Below are 14,324 nucleotides of genomic sequence, written 5' to 3' on the forward strand. Positions count from 1 at the left end.
GGTCCTTGTTATTTATCTATTATATATATAGAGTAGTGTGTGTCTGTTAATCCCAAACTCCTAATTTATCCCTCCCCCAGGTACTTTTTAGTTCATCGATATGTTATACTCAGTTACCTCTATTTATTATTTTTGTGTACAGAAGTACTCTATTTATTATTTCTACTCAATGACTGATTATTTTATCCTCGACTTTTCTGTAAACCTGAAGAGGCTCTGACAAATGACGGCCCTTCTTGGGGATGGGGTCAGGCACCCACGCTCTGCTTTTCTCTTACAGGGTACGGAGCTCGCCTACAAACAGGAGGTGGGTGTCCCCCGCCCCCGCCCCAGTCTGGCATCCCAAGCGCAGGCTCCTTATGTCTATTACTGTCCAGTGACTCTGAGATGAAGCTCCCCGGTCCATAGACCGGATGCCATCACCTGCCTGGTGCTGCCCTAAAGGTCCACCCCCCGGCCCCCAAATCCCTCAGGATTCGGTGGGAGTGTCACCACGCCCTAATTCACTACCTAACTGCCTCCAACCTGCGGAGGCAGCTGCTTCCGTACCGCAACTACCGGCCACAGACCCCATGGCCCCCGTCTCTCCTTTGTCTCTCTCTGTCTCTGTCTCTGCCTCTTCCTCCCGTCTCTGCCTCTGTCTTCTCGGGGCTTCTCCTCTGTGTCTGTGTCTCTCCTCTTCTGTGTCTTAGAAGGACCCTGTCATTGGGTGTAGGGCCACCCTCCTCCAGGAGGACCTCATCTCAGACCCTTCCCCTCATCACATCTGCAAAGACCCTTAGTCCGTGTAAGATCCCATTCACGGGTACCAGCTGTTAGAATATGGACTTATCTATTGTTTTAGGGGATATGATTCAAATCAATACTAGATATATGTGTGTGTGTATATACAGAGGACCACACAGTGTGGGCAACAGACCTTCATTCTCCCTCAGTCCTGAGGACCAGACGTCTGAGTGAGATAAAAGTGTCCCAGGGCCGAGTTCCCTCCGGAGGCTCCAGGGGAGGGTCCTTCCCACCTCTTCCAGCTTCTGGGGGCTCCAGGCGTCCCTGGGCTTGTGGCCGCGTCCCTCCCGTCTCTGCCTCCGTCTTCCTGGGGCTTCTCCTCTGTGTCTGTGTCTCCTCTTCTGTCTCTTAGAAGGACCCTGTCATTGAATGTAGGGCCACCCTCCTCCAGGAGGACCTCATCTCAGACCCTTCACTGCATCACTTCTGCAGAGACCCTGTTTCCAAATAAGGTCCCAGGTTCTGGGGGTACGACTCTTCTTGGGGGGACCCCACTGAATGTTCTACAGGCTCCATTCTGCCTGACACCCGAGATGCCACCACTCTTCTTGACCTCACCAGCGGTGGCCACCACGAATACTGACCTTCTAGTGATTAGAAAGAATATTTTTATTTAGATGCCAAGAACCTGGGCTGAGACACAAAGGGAGCTTGCGGTTCCCGGCCCCTCTGAGCACCAGGCATCTTCCTGTCTCCCAAGGGGGGCTGGCCGGGCTCTCTCTTGGGTGGCCGTCTTAGTTCCCTGGGGCAGCCGTAGACTGGGTGACTGAGAACCACAGACATTCACCCTCCCCCAGTTCTGGAGAGCAGACGTCTGAGGTCAAGGTGTCCCAGGGCTGTGCTCCCTCCAAAGGCTCCAGCGGAGGGTCCTTCCTGCCTCTTCCAGCTTCTGGGGGCTCCAGGCATCCCCAGGCTTGTGGCCGTATCCCTTCCATATCCACAAGGTGTCTCCCTGTGTGTATGCACGTGTCTGTCTCCGAGTTTCCCCTCTTTATAAAGACACCAGTCATAGTGGCTAGGGGTCCACTGTACCCTATCCGACCTCCTCTTAACTCATCACATCTGCATCAACCCTATTTCCAAATAAAGTCGTCTTCTGAGACGCTGAGTGTTAGGACCCCAACACGTGAATGTGGGGAGGACCCACTCAACCCCTTGAAGGCCCCATTCTTCCGCCACGGACTGGGAATGGACTTTCCCCTCTCCTTTCTTTTTTCTTTTTTTTTTCCCCTCTACTTTCTTTTAAACTGCAGATCTATAAAGCCTTCTTGGAGCTGAACAATCCTGGGACCTACACGGTGCAAGTAAGGGCCAGGGATGCCACCTTCTCCCATTACAAACCTTGGGGCCCGTGGAGTGTCCCCCAACACTTCGGTGAGTGGGAGGGTCCCTCCTGTCTCTTCCAGCTTCTGGGGGCTCCCGACGTCCCTGGGCTTGTGACTGCCTCCCTCCCGTCTGTGATGGTGTGTCCAAGCTGTCCCATGGCGCTGCGCCAGGCGCGCGGAGACGGCTATCGCCAACACTCTGAGTTACAAGACAAACCTTTTAATGCAGTTTAAAAAAAGAATCGAAATTGAGGCGAAAAATCCATAATGTTTAATCCATATATTAAATTCAAGAACTAGGGCAGCGCGCACCCAGGACGCAGCGTGGCAGGGAGGGAGGGAGGTGGGGAACAGACCAACCTCGGCCCCGCCCCTCCCGATGGGCGTGGCTGACCCCCGTCCCCCAAGCCCGCGACCCGAATTGATCCGAGGGGTCGGCGCTACCAGCCCCCAACTCCAAGTGTCGGTCGGTGGTCGGGGGGCATCGGGATTCTGGCGACTTGGGAGGGATTCCCGAGGGGCCCGGCCCGGTGCGCAGGTGGCCGCTGTCCCCAAGTGGACGGCGCTCCTGGACGCGCCCCCCGCCCCCCGTGCCGGCCACCTCCTCCCCAAGCCCCCGTGGAGGTGCTGACCCCGGACCTCCCGGGACCTGCCCGACGCGTCCCGCCCCTCTTCCCTAGTGTGTGAGGAGGGTGCGCGCCTCCCCGTCTGGCTGACGTCTTTGCTGATCGCGCTGGGGACGCTGCTGGCTATGGGGCTCGTGCTCCGGTTTTGCAGGTGAGCCCGCGGGCCCCTGGTTTGCGCGGTCGTTTTCTGCAGTGCGATCCGCAGGCCACGCAGCCCGCGCTGCCCACTCTCCGCCGCCCCCGCCCCGCCCCGTGCGCCCGTGCGTCTGGGCTGCGGGACGCGCCCCCGCCAGTCGCAAGCCACCGCCTCTCGTCGCCCCAGCGGTCTTTTGCCAACCAGAGCCTGGTTTCTGCCACCTGGTCCCTGCCGCCCGCGGAACCCAAGGAGCCGGGTCCCCCGTGCAGCACCCTGCGGGCCCCTCCCTCCCCAGCACCTGTGTGGGGGTCTGCTGGCCCCCACATGCCCGCGCTGTTCGCTCCCTCACACCTCACCCCGACGCCGCCCCCTCCGTCCCTCTGACACCCGAGATGCCACCACTCTTCTTGACCTCAACGGCGGTGGCCACCACGAATACTGACCTTCTAGTGATTAGAAAGAATATTTTTCTTTGGATGCCAAGAGCCTGAGCTGAGACGCAAAGGGAGCTTGAGGTTCCAGGCCCCTCTGAGCACCAGGCATCTTCCTGTCTCCCAAGGGGGGCTGGCCGGGCTCTCTCTTGGGCGCCCATCTTGGTTCCCTGGGGCAGCCGTAAAAACGACCCTAGAAAAGGAAGCTCCTCCGGACGGGGCTCCGGGACCCCTCCCCAGCCCGGCAGGCAGCAGGCGCGCGGCAGCGTCAGCCAGGCCGGTTGCGGTCCCTTCCACAGGCCTGCGTGCTGAGCCGAAAGGGTGCGCCCGGCACAGGCCCCGCCCCGCCCCGCCCGAGCGCCGGCTCCTGCCTCGTCTGGCTGCTGGCTTCACGCCCACCCCTCCCAGCCGCTTCAGGCTGAGCCGCCCCGCCCAGGGGCTTGGTTTGGGAGCGGACGGGACGCCGCCCCAGGGAGGGAGGGGACCACCGGCTCGGCGCGGAGGCTGTGGGGTGGGGAGGTTGCCATGGTGATAGGATGGGGTCTCGGGAGAGGTGCCAAGGTGGGTGCGGTGCAGCTGACTGAGCAGATGCAGCTCTGCTAGGGCTCCGCTTTCTCATTTCCGCACGTCTCCTGCAGGGACCCCTCCCAAGGGAGGCTGCACTCCTACTACATCGGGGCCTCGCTGGGGCTCTAGTGGACGCCGCGTCTCCCCTCCGCTGGTGGGTGCGGGTTTCAGAACAGGTGTCTCTCTCTCCTCCGAGGTTCTCGGTGATGCAGAAGCTGTTCCCTCCCATCCCTCACATGAAAGACCACATCAATGGCAAACTTCAGAACGGAAGGACGGTACGTGGTGTCTCCCGCCGGGGGACACATCTGGTGCCAGGTGCCTGCAGCCCCACCCAGGGAGCAGGGCACTGCTGGCCCTGGAGGGTGGCCCGGGAATGTGATGGGCAGGGGAGGAGCCGGCTCCGGTCCTGTGGCACGGGCGGTCACCCCGAGATGCGGGTCCGGGAGCCCCTGGGGAGCCTCCCGCCGACGTGTGTTCTGCGCTGGCCCTGCCCCTGGGGCTTTCCAGGGTGCACTTGCCCCCACGGTGGCTCTGCACTCACCTCGCCTCCCTCACCCCGCAGATGACCTGGGACCCCGACCAAGACAGCCAGGAGGAGTGTCCAGTGGCCGAGGTGCAGGTTCTGGGGGAAACATGAAGCTGGTGCAGAGGCCCGGTTTTCCGCCAGGCAGAGGGCGCACAGCCTGCTCATGGCAGGTCGTGGATGTTTCAAGCGGGGTCAGGGATGGGAAAGCCCGGTGCAGTTGACACGGGGTCACCTCGAGGAAGAAAGAACAAAACATGTGTTGGGCTCATGTCTCATGTCACAGCTTTTTTCCTCATCCGTGACCCCTGGAAGTGGGGGTCACCCCCCAGCGCCGCTGAGCCCCACGTTCCAGCCTCCTGGACTTGGCCGGTGCTCACACGCCCACATGCCCACTGGGTTTGCTCCTTCCCAAGTCCGTTAAGGGGCCCTGCCTGCCTGGTTTCTCTGTCTTGAACTGTTTTCTTGCTGCATTTCCCCTTTGTAAGCCCCTTAAATCACTTGTGTGACAACGCGGGGCCGGGGGGGTGGTGGTGTCTACATCCCTCCCCTGGCTACGTGTGCGACCCCAGGGAAGGCACATGGGAGACAGGCGTCAAGGCGGCAGGAAACGGGGTGTCAGGGCAGCGTGGCCTGTGGGCCTCGGGGGTCCGCAGGCGCAGAGGTGTGGCCCTGTGTCCAGACATGGTCGTGGTGGGCAGTGAAGACACCCACCTGTACGCCCACGGAAAAGGACGCCCACGTGCACTGCCTGGCCCACGGGAACCCGAGTCTCCAAGAGGCAAGGCTTCCCTGGAGGACCTCTAATTTCGTTCCCTTGTTTACACGCTTAACATGTCAAGTTCTGTAGCAAAGAATTCAACCCCAACGGCAGATGCAGACTTGCTAGCTTTGCAGAAGGCACCCCTGCTGCGTCTGCAAGATGGTGCACAGTCTATGGGCCTAAATGCACAAGGGTGGAACCGTGTCCCAGGTGTGACCCCGGCAGTCAGCACAGGTCTGGGTAGACAGACAGACGATGTCCCAGTTCTAAGTGACTCCACCCCAAGGGCTGGGACACAGGTGGCTCAGAAGCCCAGGCTGCTCCTCAGGACTCCTCTGTGGAGCCGGGGCTGGTGGGCCCCACGTGGGTGTGTGGCGGCCGGTGCCGTCCTGTCCCCCACCCAGCTCCACTCAGGACTCCTCTGTGGAGCCGGGGCTGGCGGGACCCACGTGGGTGTGTGGCGGCCGGTGCTGTCCTGTCCCCCACCCAGCTCCAGCAAGGTAACCTTGGGGAAAGCCAGCTCCAGCTCGTCTTCTCTGACAGACCTCACCCTGGGCTGGAGATGGAAGCTCTGCTCTCCGACGAACTCAGCCGGCCTCGGGGCGGTCCTGCTGTGGCCTGCAGCTGGCTTCCCCTCTCCAGCCCCTGCAGCGGACCCGTCTGACCTCTTCAAGGTCACTTGGTGCTGGAAGCTCCACGTGGACCCAGGGGACAGTTCTGTTCTTGGGCGGCTCTGTGTGCGACCGTGAGGCCTCAGACTGGTGATGACCCCGCAGGCACAGTCCCGGACCCTGAGAACACCCAGAGCAAGCCCCAGAATACACCCCATCCCCCCATGATGACGTACCAGGACCCTGGGGCCAGCCTGGGAGAGACGCTCAAAGCAAGTTCTCTCCGTGCTGGAGACATCAGGCTTCCTGCAGATACGGCTCCAAGGGGGGAAGGATGCTTGCCTGCCTGGGGCTGGGGGTCAGGCACACCCGAGAGGGTGCACATGCTCACCTTGCAAGGGATTCCCCTGTGAGCCCACGGCAGGGGTGGCCCACGGGACACACAGCTGCTACCACCCTAGAGGGCTTCTCTGGTTAAACCCCAGTGACAGGTAGGCCTGGAAGGGTGGGCACTGGGGGAAGGGAACTTCAGGTTAGGAAGCCCCAGGGTCCCCGCATCTGCGTGCTCCCCTCAGCACCCGAGGGCGGCCCCTGGGACAGGCCAGGCCACAGATGGGCAGCCAGAGCCTCCCCCTCCCCAGCTTGAGACCCTGCTGTTTCCTGCTCCCGCCCCACGAGGCCGCTCGACTCAGAAACAAAACCGGCGTCCGTGTGTCCTAATTTTATTGTTTCGCAGCAGAACGCCTGACATAGAACATAACTAAATATTCGGCTGTGCAAAAGAGAATAGTGCTTAAGTACAAATGGAGACGAGATTTTCTTAAATAAATACTTAAACACGAGTCGGTCCTACAAGCACCTGGAATCTAGGTCTGGCGGGTAGAGGTGCCTCACCGCCTGTGGACCCACGAAGACGTCACGATTACCCTCCCCCCGTAATCAATACATGGACCCAGGGCCGACGGTCACGAGGAGCCCTCTGCGGGGCCGCCCCAGCCCTCCGCGAGGACACTGGAATTTCTCGAAGGTCGATGGTCCGTAACAGATATTCCTCTATGTGGAGGTGTTGGTCGCTGTGGCGAGTGGGCAGGGCGCCTAGATGACCTTCTTCAGCTCGTCATACAGGACCAGCACGAAGGCGCCGCCCATGCCGCGGAGCACGTTGGACCAGGCACCCTTAAAAAACGCTCTGCCGCCCTCGTCCTTGAAGATCTTTCGCCAGCAGTCCAAGGTGCCCCTGTACATGATGTCGGCTGCGGGGAGAGGGCGGGGGTCACGGAGAGGATCACACAGGCGCGAAGCAGGCCCCGGAGAGACACGGTGCCGACGCGGGGCCCCAGCTGCCACCACCTGGGTGGCTAGGCGTTTCGACTGCAGGAAAAGGAAGCTCTGGACACCCACAGTTTGGGTGGGGATCGAACACAAACTCGAGCCCCAGCCTCCCTAGGGCCCAGCACACCCGAGGATCAAGGGCAGAGAGGGGGCAGGCACCCGGCCCAGGCCTCCCCCACGAAGCCCAGCTACTTCCCTCTGGGACCAAATGCTGCACCCCGCCCCCGCCCGGAGCACCTCACGTGCTGGCTGTGCACCTCCGAAGGGCCGAACGCCAGGCCACTCAGCGATGCCCCACCCCCAGAGCACAGGCGGCCCGGAGCAGGGCAGAAACGGTACCTCCTTTGCGCCCCGACTGCATCATCATCCTCCGCCGTACGGTGTCGAAGGGATAGGAGACCACGCCCGCCACGGCCGTCACCGTCTGCGCGATCATCCAGCTCACCACGATGTGCGTGTTCTTAGGGTCGGGGAGCATGCCTGCGGGGTCACCGTGGGCGTGAGGCCCCAGGGATCTCCACGCGGGGATCCCAGCACCAGGTGACGCTAGACTGGTCACACTGGGGTCAGCACACCAGCCAGAGATGGGGAAGCCACCTGCAGGCTGGGAGGATGGCCCCAGAGACCAACCCAGTACCCGGCGGCAGGGGCCTCTCTAGAGAGAAACAGACGGGTCTTGGCAAGTGGAAGGTTTCACACCCGTTCCACTGCAAAGCTGCCAGCGGGCCTGGGCCCCGACAACCAGGGTGACTTACTTTACAGGGCGTGAAGTGTGTCCTCCCCCAAAATATACTAAAGCCCCAAACCCCAGGACCTCAGAGTGTAACTGTGCTAGAAAATAAAAGCTTTTACAGACATAATTAAAGTAAAAAAAATCAGGTCATCAGGGTGGGTCCAGATCACATAGGACTGGTGTCCTTATAAGAAGAAATTGGGACACAGACACACACAGAGGGAACAACCCTGTGAGGACACAGGGAGGAAACAGCCATCTACACGCCCAGGAGAGAGGCCTCGGGAGGAACCAGCCCTGCCCACACCTGGATCTCAGATTCCAGCCTCCAGGACTGGGAGTCCACAGACATGCTGTTGAAGCCCCCCGCCCAGCACCTGTCCAGTCAGCCCCGAGAGCAGAGCGCACTCACCTTTGGCGGTGTCATACACGCCGAAGTACGCGGCCCGGTAGATGATGATGCCCTGCACAGAGACGTTGAAGCCTTGGTACAGCCCCCGGATGCCGTCAGACTTGGTAATCTTCACCAGACAGTCTCCCAGGCCTTTGAACTCCCGCTCCGTGCCGGATTTGCCGACGTCAGCAGCCAGCCGGGTTCTGGCGAAATCCAGGGGGTAGACGAAGCAGAGGGAGGTGGCTCCAGCCGCCCCGCCGGAGGCCAGGTTGCCGGCGAAGTACTTCCAGAACTGCGTGTGCTTGTCCACGCCCCCCAGGAAGATCTGCTTATACTTATCCTTAAAGGCGAAGTTGAGGGCTTGCGTGGGGAAGTAGCGGATGACATTGGCCAGGTTGCCCCTCCAGAAGGACAGCACACCCTGCTCCTTGGGGATGCGCACGATGCAGTCCACGATACCCTTGTACTGTTTGTCGGCCGCGATCTGCTTGCTGGCGTGCTGTACCTGGGGGCAGAAAGACAGGGGTTTTACACGAGGGCCTAAGTCAGACGCCCCCAAGAACCCCCAACGAAAGGTGCCATCTTCGTAAGATAACATGTGCATGGGGCCTTTAAGCTGGCCAAACGTCCTACCAGAAAAAAAGCATCTTTTGGTCACTACGGGTCCCTACAAGTGTTACAAACAACAAACTAGCAACGATGTTTGCATTAGCGCTACATTTCTAACAATCCCGCAACAAAAACAGCTTATTCTGACTCAGAACAGCAAAAGGGAAATAAAAAGGGGAAAAGAACGGAAGTCCAATGAAGGACACGACGACTGCCCTCGTGACCCGCCCAAGGTCACGGCCCTCGCCCCGCGGGGCCCGTCCACGCGGCTGCTCCATGCGCATGCGTTCGCCGAACTGCGCCGCAAGGCCCAGTGCGCACGCGCGTACGCGCCCGTGGCCCCTTTTCTGCGCAAGCGATAGCGCCCACGTGACGCGCGCCCGGGCAATCCCCGGAAGCCGGCGGCGCGCGGACAAAGCGGCGCAGCCTCCCGCTTCCGGTGCACGCGGCCTGCCCGGCCCGTTGTCCCCGCGCCCCGGACCCTCGCACCTCGCCCGGCGTCCGCGTGTGCGTAGCCGGCTCCCACCTGTAGCAGCAGCTTGACCCGCTCGATCGGGGCCACGGCCGTCTTGGAGATGGCGGCGGCGATGCCTCCGGCCAGGAAGTCCTTCGCGAATGAGATGGCCTGTTCCGTCATGGTGGCGAGGCGGGCAACGCAGCGGGAAGAGAGTGGAGGGGAGGCGCGGAGAGCCGGAGTGTGGGCACCGCTGGTCTGCGCTGCCGCCGCCGGGACCGAAAAGACGGGGTGGCCAGCGCGCAGCCGCTAAGGCGCCCACGCCCCGCCCCGATCCCCCGCGCGCCGAACCCATTGGCTGCGCCACCGCACAAGCCCCGCCCCTTCCCGCTCGTCTCGCCCCCACGGGCTGTCGGGAGCAGCTTGCGCCCAGCCCCTGGCCCTCGAGCGCCGCGCCCATTGGCTGAGCCGCCGCCGACGTCCCTCCCCTTCCCGCTCGCCGCGCCCGGGGCATGTAGGGAGCCGGGCCCCGCCCATGCGCCTTGCGGGCTGGGGGGCGCGGCGGCCGCCTTGACCTTATGAAGGTCACGCCGGGCCAGGGGGACGCGATAGACGGCGGTTACGTAAGGGGAAGGCCAGGGGTCGCTGAGTCCGACGCCCGATGTTCATCCTGCCCCGGCCCCGGCATCGGACCCTCGGACCCTTGGGGTCGTCCCGGTGATTCCCGAGTCCCGACCGCGACCCCCAGTCTAAGTCCGCTGACCTTTGAGGACCGGCGGCGACCCCGGACTCGTCTTAATGACCTCTGTAGACTCCCGAGTCCCGGCCGCGACCCCAGGGATCGCCCCGCGGGAGGAGCGACAGTTCGCGGGGTCAGGGCCGGAGTAGGAGGCCGCTCCGAGCCCCCCAGGCCCGGTTTCTCGAGGGCTTGCCTGTCCCCTGCCCGGTAGGCCCCGGGTCCGCCCGTAGGAGCGCCCCCGGAGGACCCCGCCCTGCCGTGGGGTCCCCCGACCCTGACCCCGAGACTCCGGGTGCACTGGGCGCGCCGGGCACTGGGGGGTCCCGGGGGTCCCTCTCCACCCACCCGGCCGCTTTCCCTGGGCCCTGACCTCCCGGGGCCCAGTGGGCCTCAGACTCGGGTCCCCCTGCCATGCCGCGCGCTGCGACGTGGCGGCTCCCAGAGCGACAGGGGCACATGTGCTGCCCGCACACGCTCACTCACACATGCATCCACGTGCCCATGCCTAGACACGTGCCCACACATGCCCACGCACATCTGCACGCACACCTGCATACACACGCAGACAGGCACATATGTCACCCGCAGGAGCACATCTACCCCCCTCCCCCCCAGGAAGTCTCCTGAGACCTAGGTGTTTTGAAATGCTGTGAACTTTTTATTGAATTATAACTAAATGGCACAAGTCGTAAGTGTATTGTTCTGTGAATTTTCACTGAGTGCAATGGTGTCTCAGCACCCAGGTCAAGAAAGTATCTTTTTCTTGGTGCAAGGATGCGTCCTTTCATTTATTTCCCTCCCTGGCTGTTTCTTCTTTCTCTCTTCCTCTTTTTTCTCTTTGCTCCACCCCCCCGTATTTTCATGAGGGGCTTTCCTGCATCCCCTCCAGCCGGTGACGCTGGGTGGATGATGCCAGGGGCGGGCCCACCAGAGCCCAGGGCACCCGGAGCCTGCCATTCGTTTCCCCGGTCCCCGGTGTCCTTGCAGGGCCTTGCTCTGCCCTCTCATGACTTCCGTGGAGAAGCAGGTAAGAGGCGAGGTAAGAGGCGGGACCTGAGGCTGGTGCCGCTGCAGAGGGTGGGGCGGCTCAGGGCAAGCACTGGGCGAGGATTGGTGTGTGTGTGTGTGTGTGTGTGTGATGTTCTGGCGCTTTCTGAGGCTTCACGGGACTGGGGGACAAGAGCTGGGGGGCCCTGCCCGGCTCCCGTTGGCAGCAACCGCAGGGCTCGGGTAGAGGACAGGGCGGCCGTGGGTTCTGGGCAGGGACAGGGTGCTGGCGCCGTCTGGGCACTCCCAGGTGAAGAGAGCATCTCTCCTGTCTGCATTTGTACGCCGGAGCCACCTGTCTGGGCGTGCAGGGAGCCTGTGATGGTTATCACTGCCCGCTGGGCCGACAGGGGCCAACCAGCTGAAGCTGGTCCTGCAGGCTCCGGCTGTGAGGCCCTGGAAGTAGGCGCTTCTGTTGGAGAGCCTCTCCCGCCGCGGTGGGAGCGGTTAACCTCTGAGCGACCCGCTCCCCTCCCCCAGGCAAGGGACACCCCTCCCTGTGCCCCACCTGCATTCCCAGCGCCCGCCCCCCGCCCCCCGCGCAGGTCAGCACCCCGCTGTTGGGAGGAATGAATGGCTGTGACCTCTTCCCCATTGCTAACTGGGGTTCAGAACGCGTTTCTCTTTAAAAAGCATCTCATGCGGGCCTTAGACGCAGACCCATCTGTCTAACCAGTGCATATGTGCCTCTGTCGGGGTGGGGCTGAGCGGGGGTGACCCACCCCTCGTGCTTCAGGGGGGCTGACCCGGGAGGGCGGCAGGACCACGCACAAGAATACCGTGTACCTGGTGAAGGAGGTAGACTGCGCACCGGGGATTGGAAAGGGAGAAAGGGGGCTGAGAGGTGGGGTTGCGGCGGGGAGAGGAAGGGGTTATGTCCTAGGATCCCCAGGGGCAGGGGTGGGGAGGCCGAGGTATGGCCCCCCCTTCCTCACGCTGCCCCAAAGTCTTACAGCGACCTGGACAGTATTAGAAGCTGGGTATCTGAAAAATGGGTGGCCTAACGAAAAGTAATGGAGGAGGTGCTTAAAGATGATCGGGTTTCCACTGACGGCTCAGAGTGAGTCACAGAAGGGATGAGGGTGGCATTGGGGGGCGTGGCCATTAAGTTAACTGGTCTGGTGAGGGGCGGGGGGCTGCTCAGGGAAGGCGCCTGCCTGGTGGAGGGACCCTGCAGGGGGGACCACACGCTGCTGTCTCGGGTGTCATCCTTATCGTCCCCTACACCCACTGCCCGTCCACCCCAGACAAGTGGAGAGGACAGAGGTGTCACCCGGTGATGCATCCAGACAGGCCCCGTCTGCAGTGTGCACTCAGACATCTCCTGAGTGAATGGATGGATGGATGGATGAATGAATGAATGTGACCCGGAAGGCTGGGGTCAGGTCCAGGGCAATTCCAGCCTAGAAATCCCTGTTGATTTAAAGACACAGGCACGTGCGGGCAGCCACGCCCGTGTGCTGTTTTACGCCAGCTTCCCTAAAAGTCCTGCTTCTGCATGTATTTCTAAGAAATGAAGAGACAGGTTGTGTGGAAGTCACACTTTCTTTTCTCACCTTTCAGTTTCTTATCTTTTTCTTACTGCAAACTGTTCCAACACAAGGAGAGGGAGCGGTACAAGGAAGCCATGGGCCCTTCGTTGCTTCCACAAGCGTCATCTGCCCGTTAGTTACTCTTCCAACTGGGCGTGGCCCTCGGGCGCATCCTTGGTTTACGGGAACAGTCGTGGGTCAGGGCCCTGCCTGTAGCAGCCTCCCTGCACGCAGCCCGCAGGGCTCCCAGTAGCCAGGACTAAGGGGGGGTCGGGTACCACCCCCCTTCCCCCGGCCGAGGCAGGCGCCCTGACACCTCTGGTTACAAGTGCAGTTTCTTCTAGCATACCCAGTGTCAAGACGGCTGGCTCCCTGCCCGGCCAGAGCACGGGCGTTCCACATGCCCTGTACCCGTCGCTTGGTATTGGGGACCCAGCCCTGCTGCAACACGGTGCCCTTCGCTGAGGCAGGGTCACCTGCAGGGATTCACCTCTCCTCCCGGGTAGGAAGGGGGTGGGAGCGGCCCCCGGTGAACAGGGTCGGCGTCACCCCGGGTCCACCGCGCAGGGGATGTGGCCCTGCCAGCAGCCAAGCACCGCCCTGCCCAGGTGGAGGGACGCGGCGGGCAGAGGGGACCTGGGTGGGCGGTCTCCTGCGACCCTAGCTGCAGTTTCACTGAGGCTGCAGGTCCACCCCGGGGCCAGACGGATGGAGGGGCCGTGACCCCTCTCCTTTGTCCCTCTCACTCAGGAGAGCTGCCGGCGCTCCATCGGGATGGTGCAGCTCCCTTTATAGCCAGTGTTTCATTTCCTCCCTCCTCTGTCTTTGTCTCACATGGAGACACAATCTGTGATTTTTTAAAAATTGGAGTCCGTCCAAAATTATATACTTGTGTGTGTGTGTATATATGTTACAAATATATACTTACCCATTTATATGTGACATACATAGTTTATATGCTCTAAATATATAAAATATATTCTTTTTTTAAAGGATTTTTTAAAAATTATTTATTTTTGGCTGTGTTGGGTCTTCGTTGCTGAGCGCAGGCTTTCTGTAGTTGCGGCGAGTGGGGGCTACTCTTCATTGCGGTGCACAGGCTTCTCACTGCGGTGGCTTCTCTTGTTGTGGAGCACAGGCTCTAGGTGCATGGGCTTCAGTACTTGTGGCACACGGGCTCAGTGGTTGTGGCTCACGGGCTCTAGAGCGCAGGCTCAGTAGCTGCGGCGTACAGGCTTAGTTGCTCCGTGGCATGTGGGATCTTCCCGGACCAGGGCTCGAACCCGTGTCCCCTGTGTTGGCAGGCGGATTCTTAACCACTGCGCCACCAGGGAAGCCCCTAAAATATATCCTTACACCTAGAAAATTATACATACGTCTCTATTCTTGGAAGTTATGTATCTAAGAGTCTGTGGTGGTTTTAGCTGGAAAGCACAGGTGAATGTCAACACTTACAGGGGGCCTGTTTGAAAGGACCCCATCTGACATTCGGGGCATTTTTTTCTAACAATAATGGTGTACACGTAACAGACAACGTATACATTGCTACGCAGTCACCACTGCACTCACGTAGTCATTAAGAGAAGAGACACTTAGCCTCACCCAGGTACCTGGAAGACGTTTGCAGTAAACAAGCATCTTGACCCCATAAACCTTCCACCGCGTAAGCTCCTGTACGCGGTTTCACCATGGACGGGGGCAGAGGTAGGTTCT

General features: G+C 61.0%; 3 protein-coding genes across 6 annotated transcripts in view; 2 read left to right on the forward strand and 1 right to left on the reverse strand.

The window, feature by feature from the left end:
- Nucleotides 1-2,013, forward strand: part of CSF2RA (colony stimulating factor 2 receptor subunit alpha) — a 61,249-nt gene extending 59,236 nt beyond the window's left edge. The window contains exon 15 of the transcript XR_004480235.2: nt 1,606-2,013. The gene's annotated coding sequence lies outside the window, so the exon portion shown is untranslated. The remainder of the gene's footprint in view (nt 1-1,605) is intronic.
- The window catches only part of IL3RA (interleukin 3 receptor subunit alpha), a 39,849-nt gene extending 30,271 nt beyond the window's left edge, over nt 1-9,578 (forward strand). For 3 of the 4 annotated variants that reach the window (XM_049704897.1, XM_033417427.2, XM_033417429.2), the window contains 5 exons: nt 281-307; nt 2,040-2,160; nt 2,792-2,888; nt 4,068-4,149; nt 4,437-9,578. In XM_049704897.1, coding sequence (XP_049560854.1) covers nt 281-307; nt 2,040-2,160; nt 2,792-2,888; nt 4,068-4,149; nt 4,437-4,511 — 402 coding nt within the window. In that variant the 3' untranslated portion in view covers nt 4,512-9,578. Of the gene's footprint in view, nt 1-280; nt 308-2,039; nt 2,161-2,791; nt 2,889-3,942; nt 4,150-4,436 lie in introns of those variants that run through there. The other variant, XM_049704896.1, reaches the window with a different exon arrangement.
- SLC25A6 (solute carrier family 25 member 6) lies at nt 6,478-9,502 on the reverse strand. Its single transcript, XM_004286271.3, has 4 exons — nt 9,366-9,502; nt 8,249-8,735; nt 7,443-7,583; nt 6,478-7,024 (listed from the first exon to the last, which is right to left on the reverse strand). Exons 1-4 carry the CDS (start codon nt 9,474-9,476, stop codon nt 6,867-6,869), a joined length of 897 nt encoding a protein of 298 aa, XP_004286319.1. The 5' UTR covers nt 9,477-9,502; the 3' UTR covers nt 6,478-6,866.
- Nucleotides 9,579-14,324: the final 4,746 nt, after the last annotated feature.

Source organism: Orcinus orca, chromosome X (genome assembly GCF_937001465.1).
Source record: "Orcinus orca chromosome X, mOrcOrc1.1, whole genome shotgun sequence".
Lineage (NCBI taxonomy): Eukaryota > Metazoa > Chordata > Mammalia > Artiodactyla > Delphinidae > Orcinus > Orcinus orca.

Excerpts from the sequence above, each read along its gene's own strand:
- SLC25A6 (XM_004286271.3), bottom strand. The coding sequence starts at position 9,476 with ATGACGGAACAGGCCATCTCATTCGCGAAGGACTTCCTGGCCGGAGGC. Across the intron at positions 7,584-8,248 it reads CGTGTATGACACCGCCAAAG|GCATGCTCCCCGACCCTAAG; the intron begins GTGAGTGCGCTC and ends GTGACCCCGCAG. Across the intron at positions 7,025-7,442 it reads GCAGTCGGGGCGCAAAGGAG|CCGACATCATGTACAGGGGC; the intron begins GTACCGTTTCTG and ends CTCTCCCCGCAG.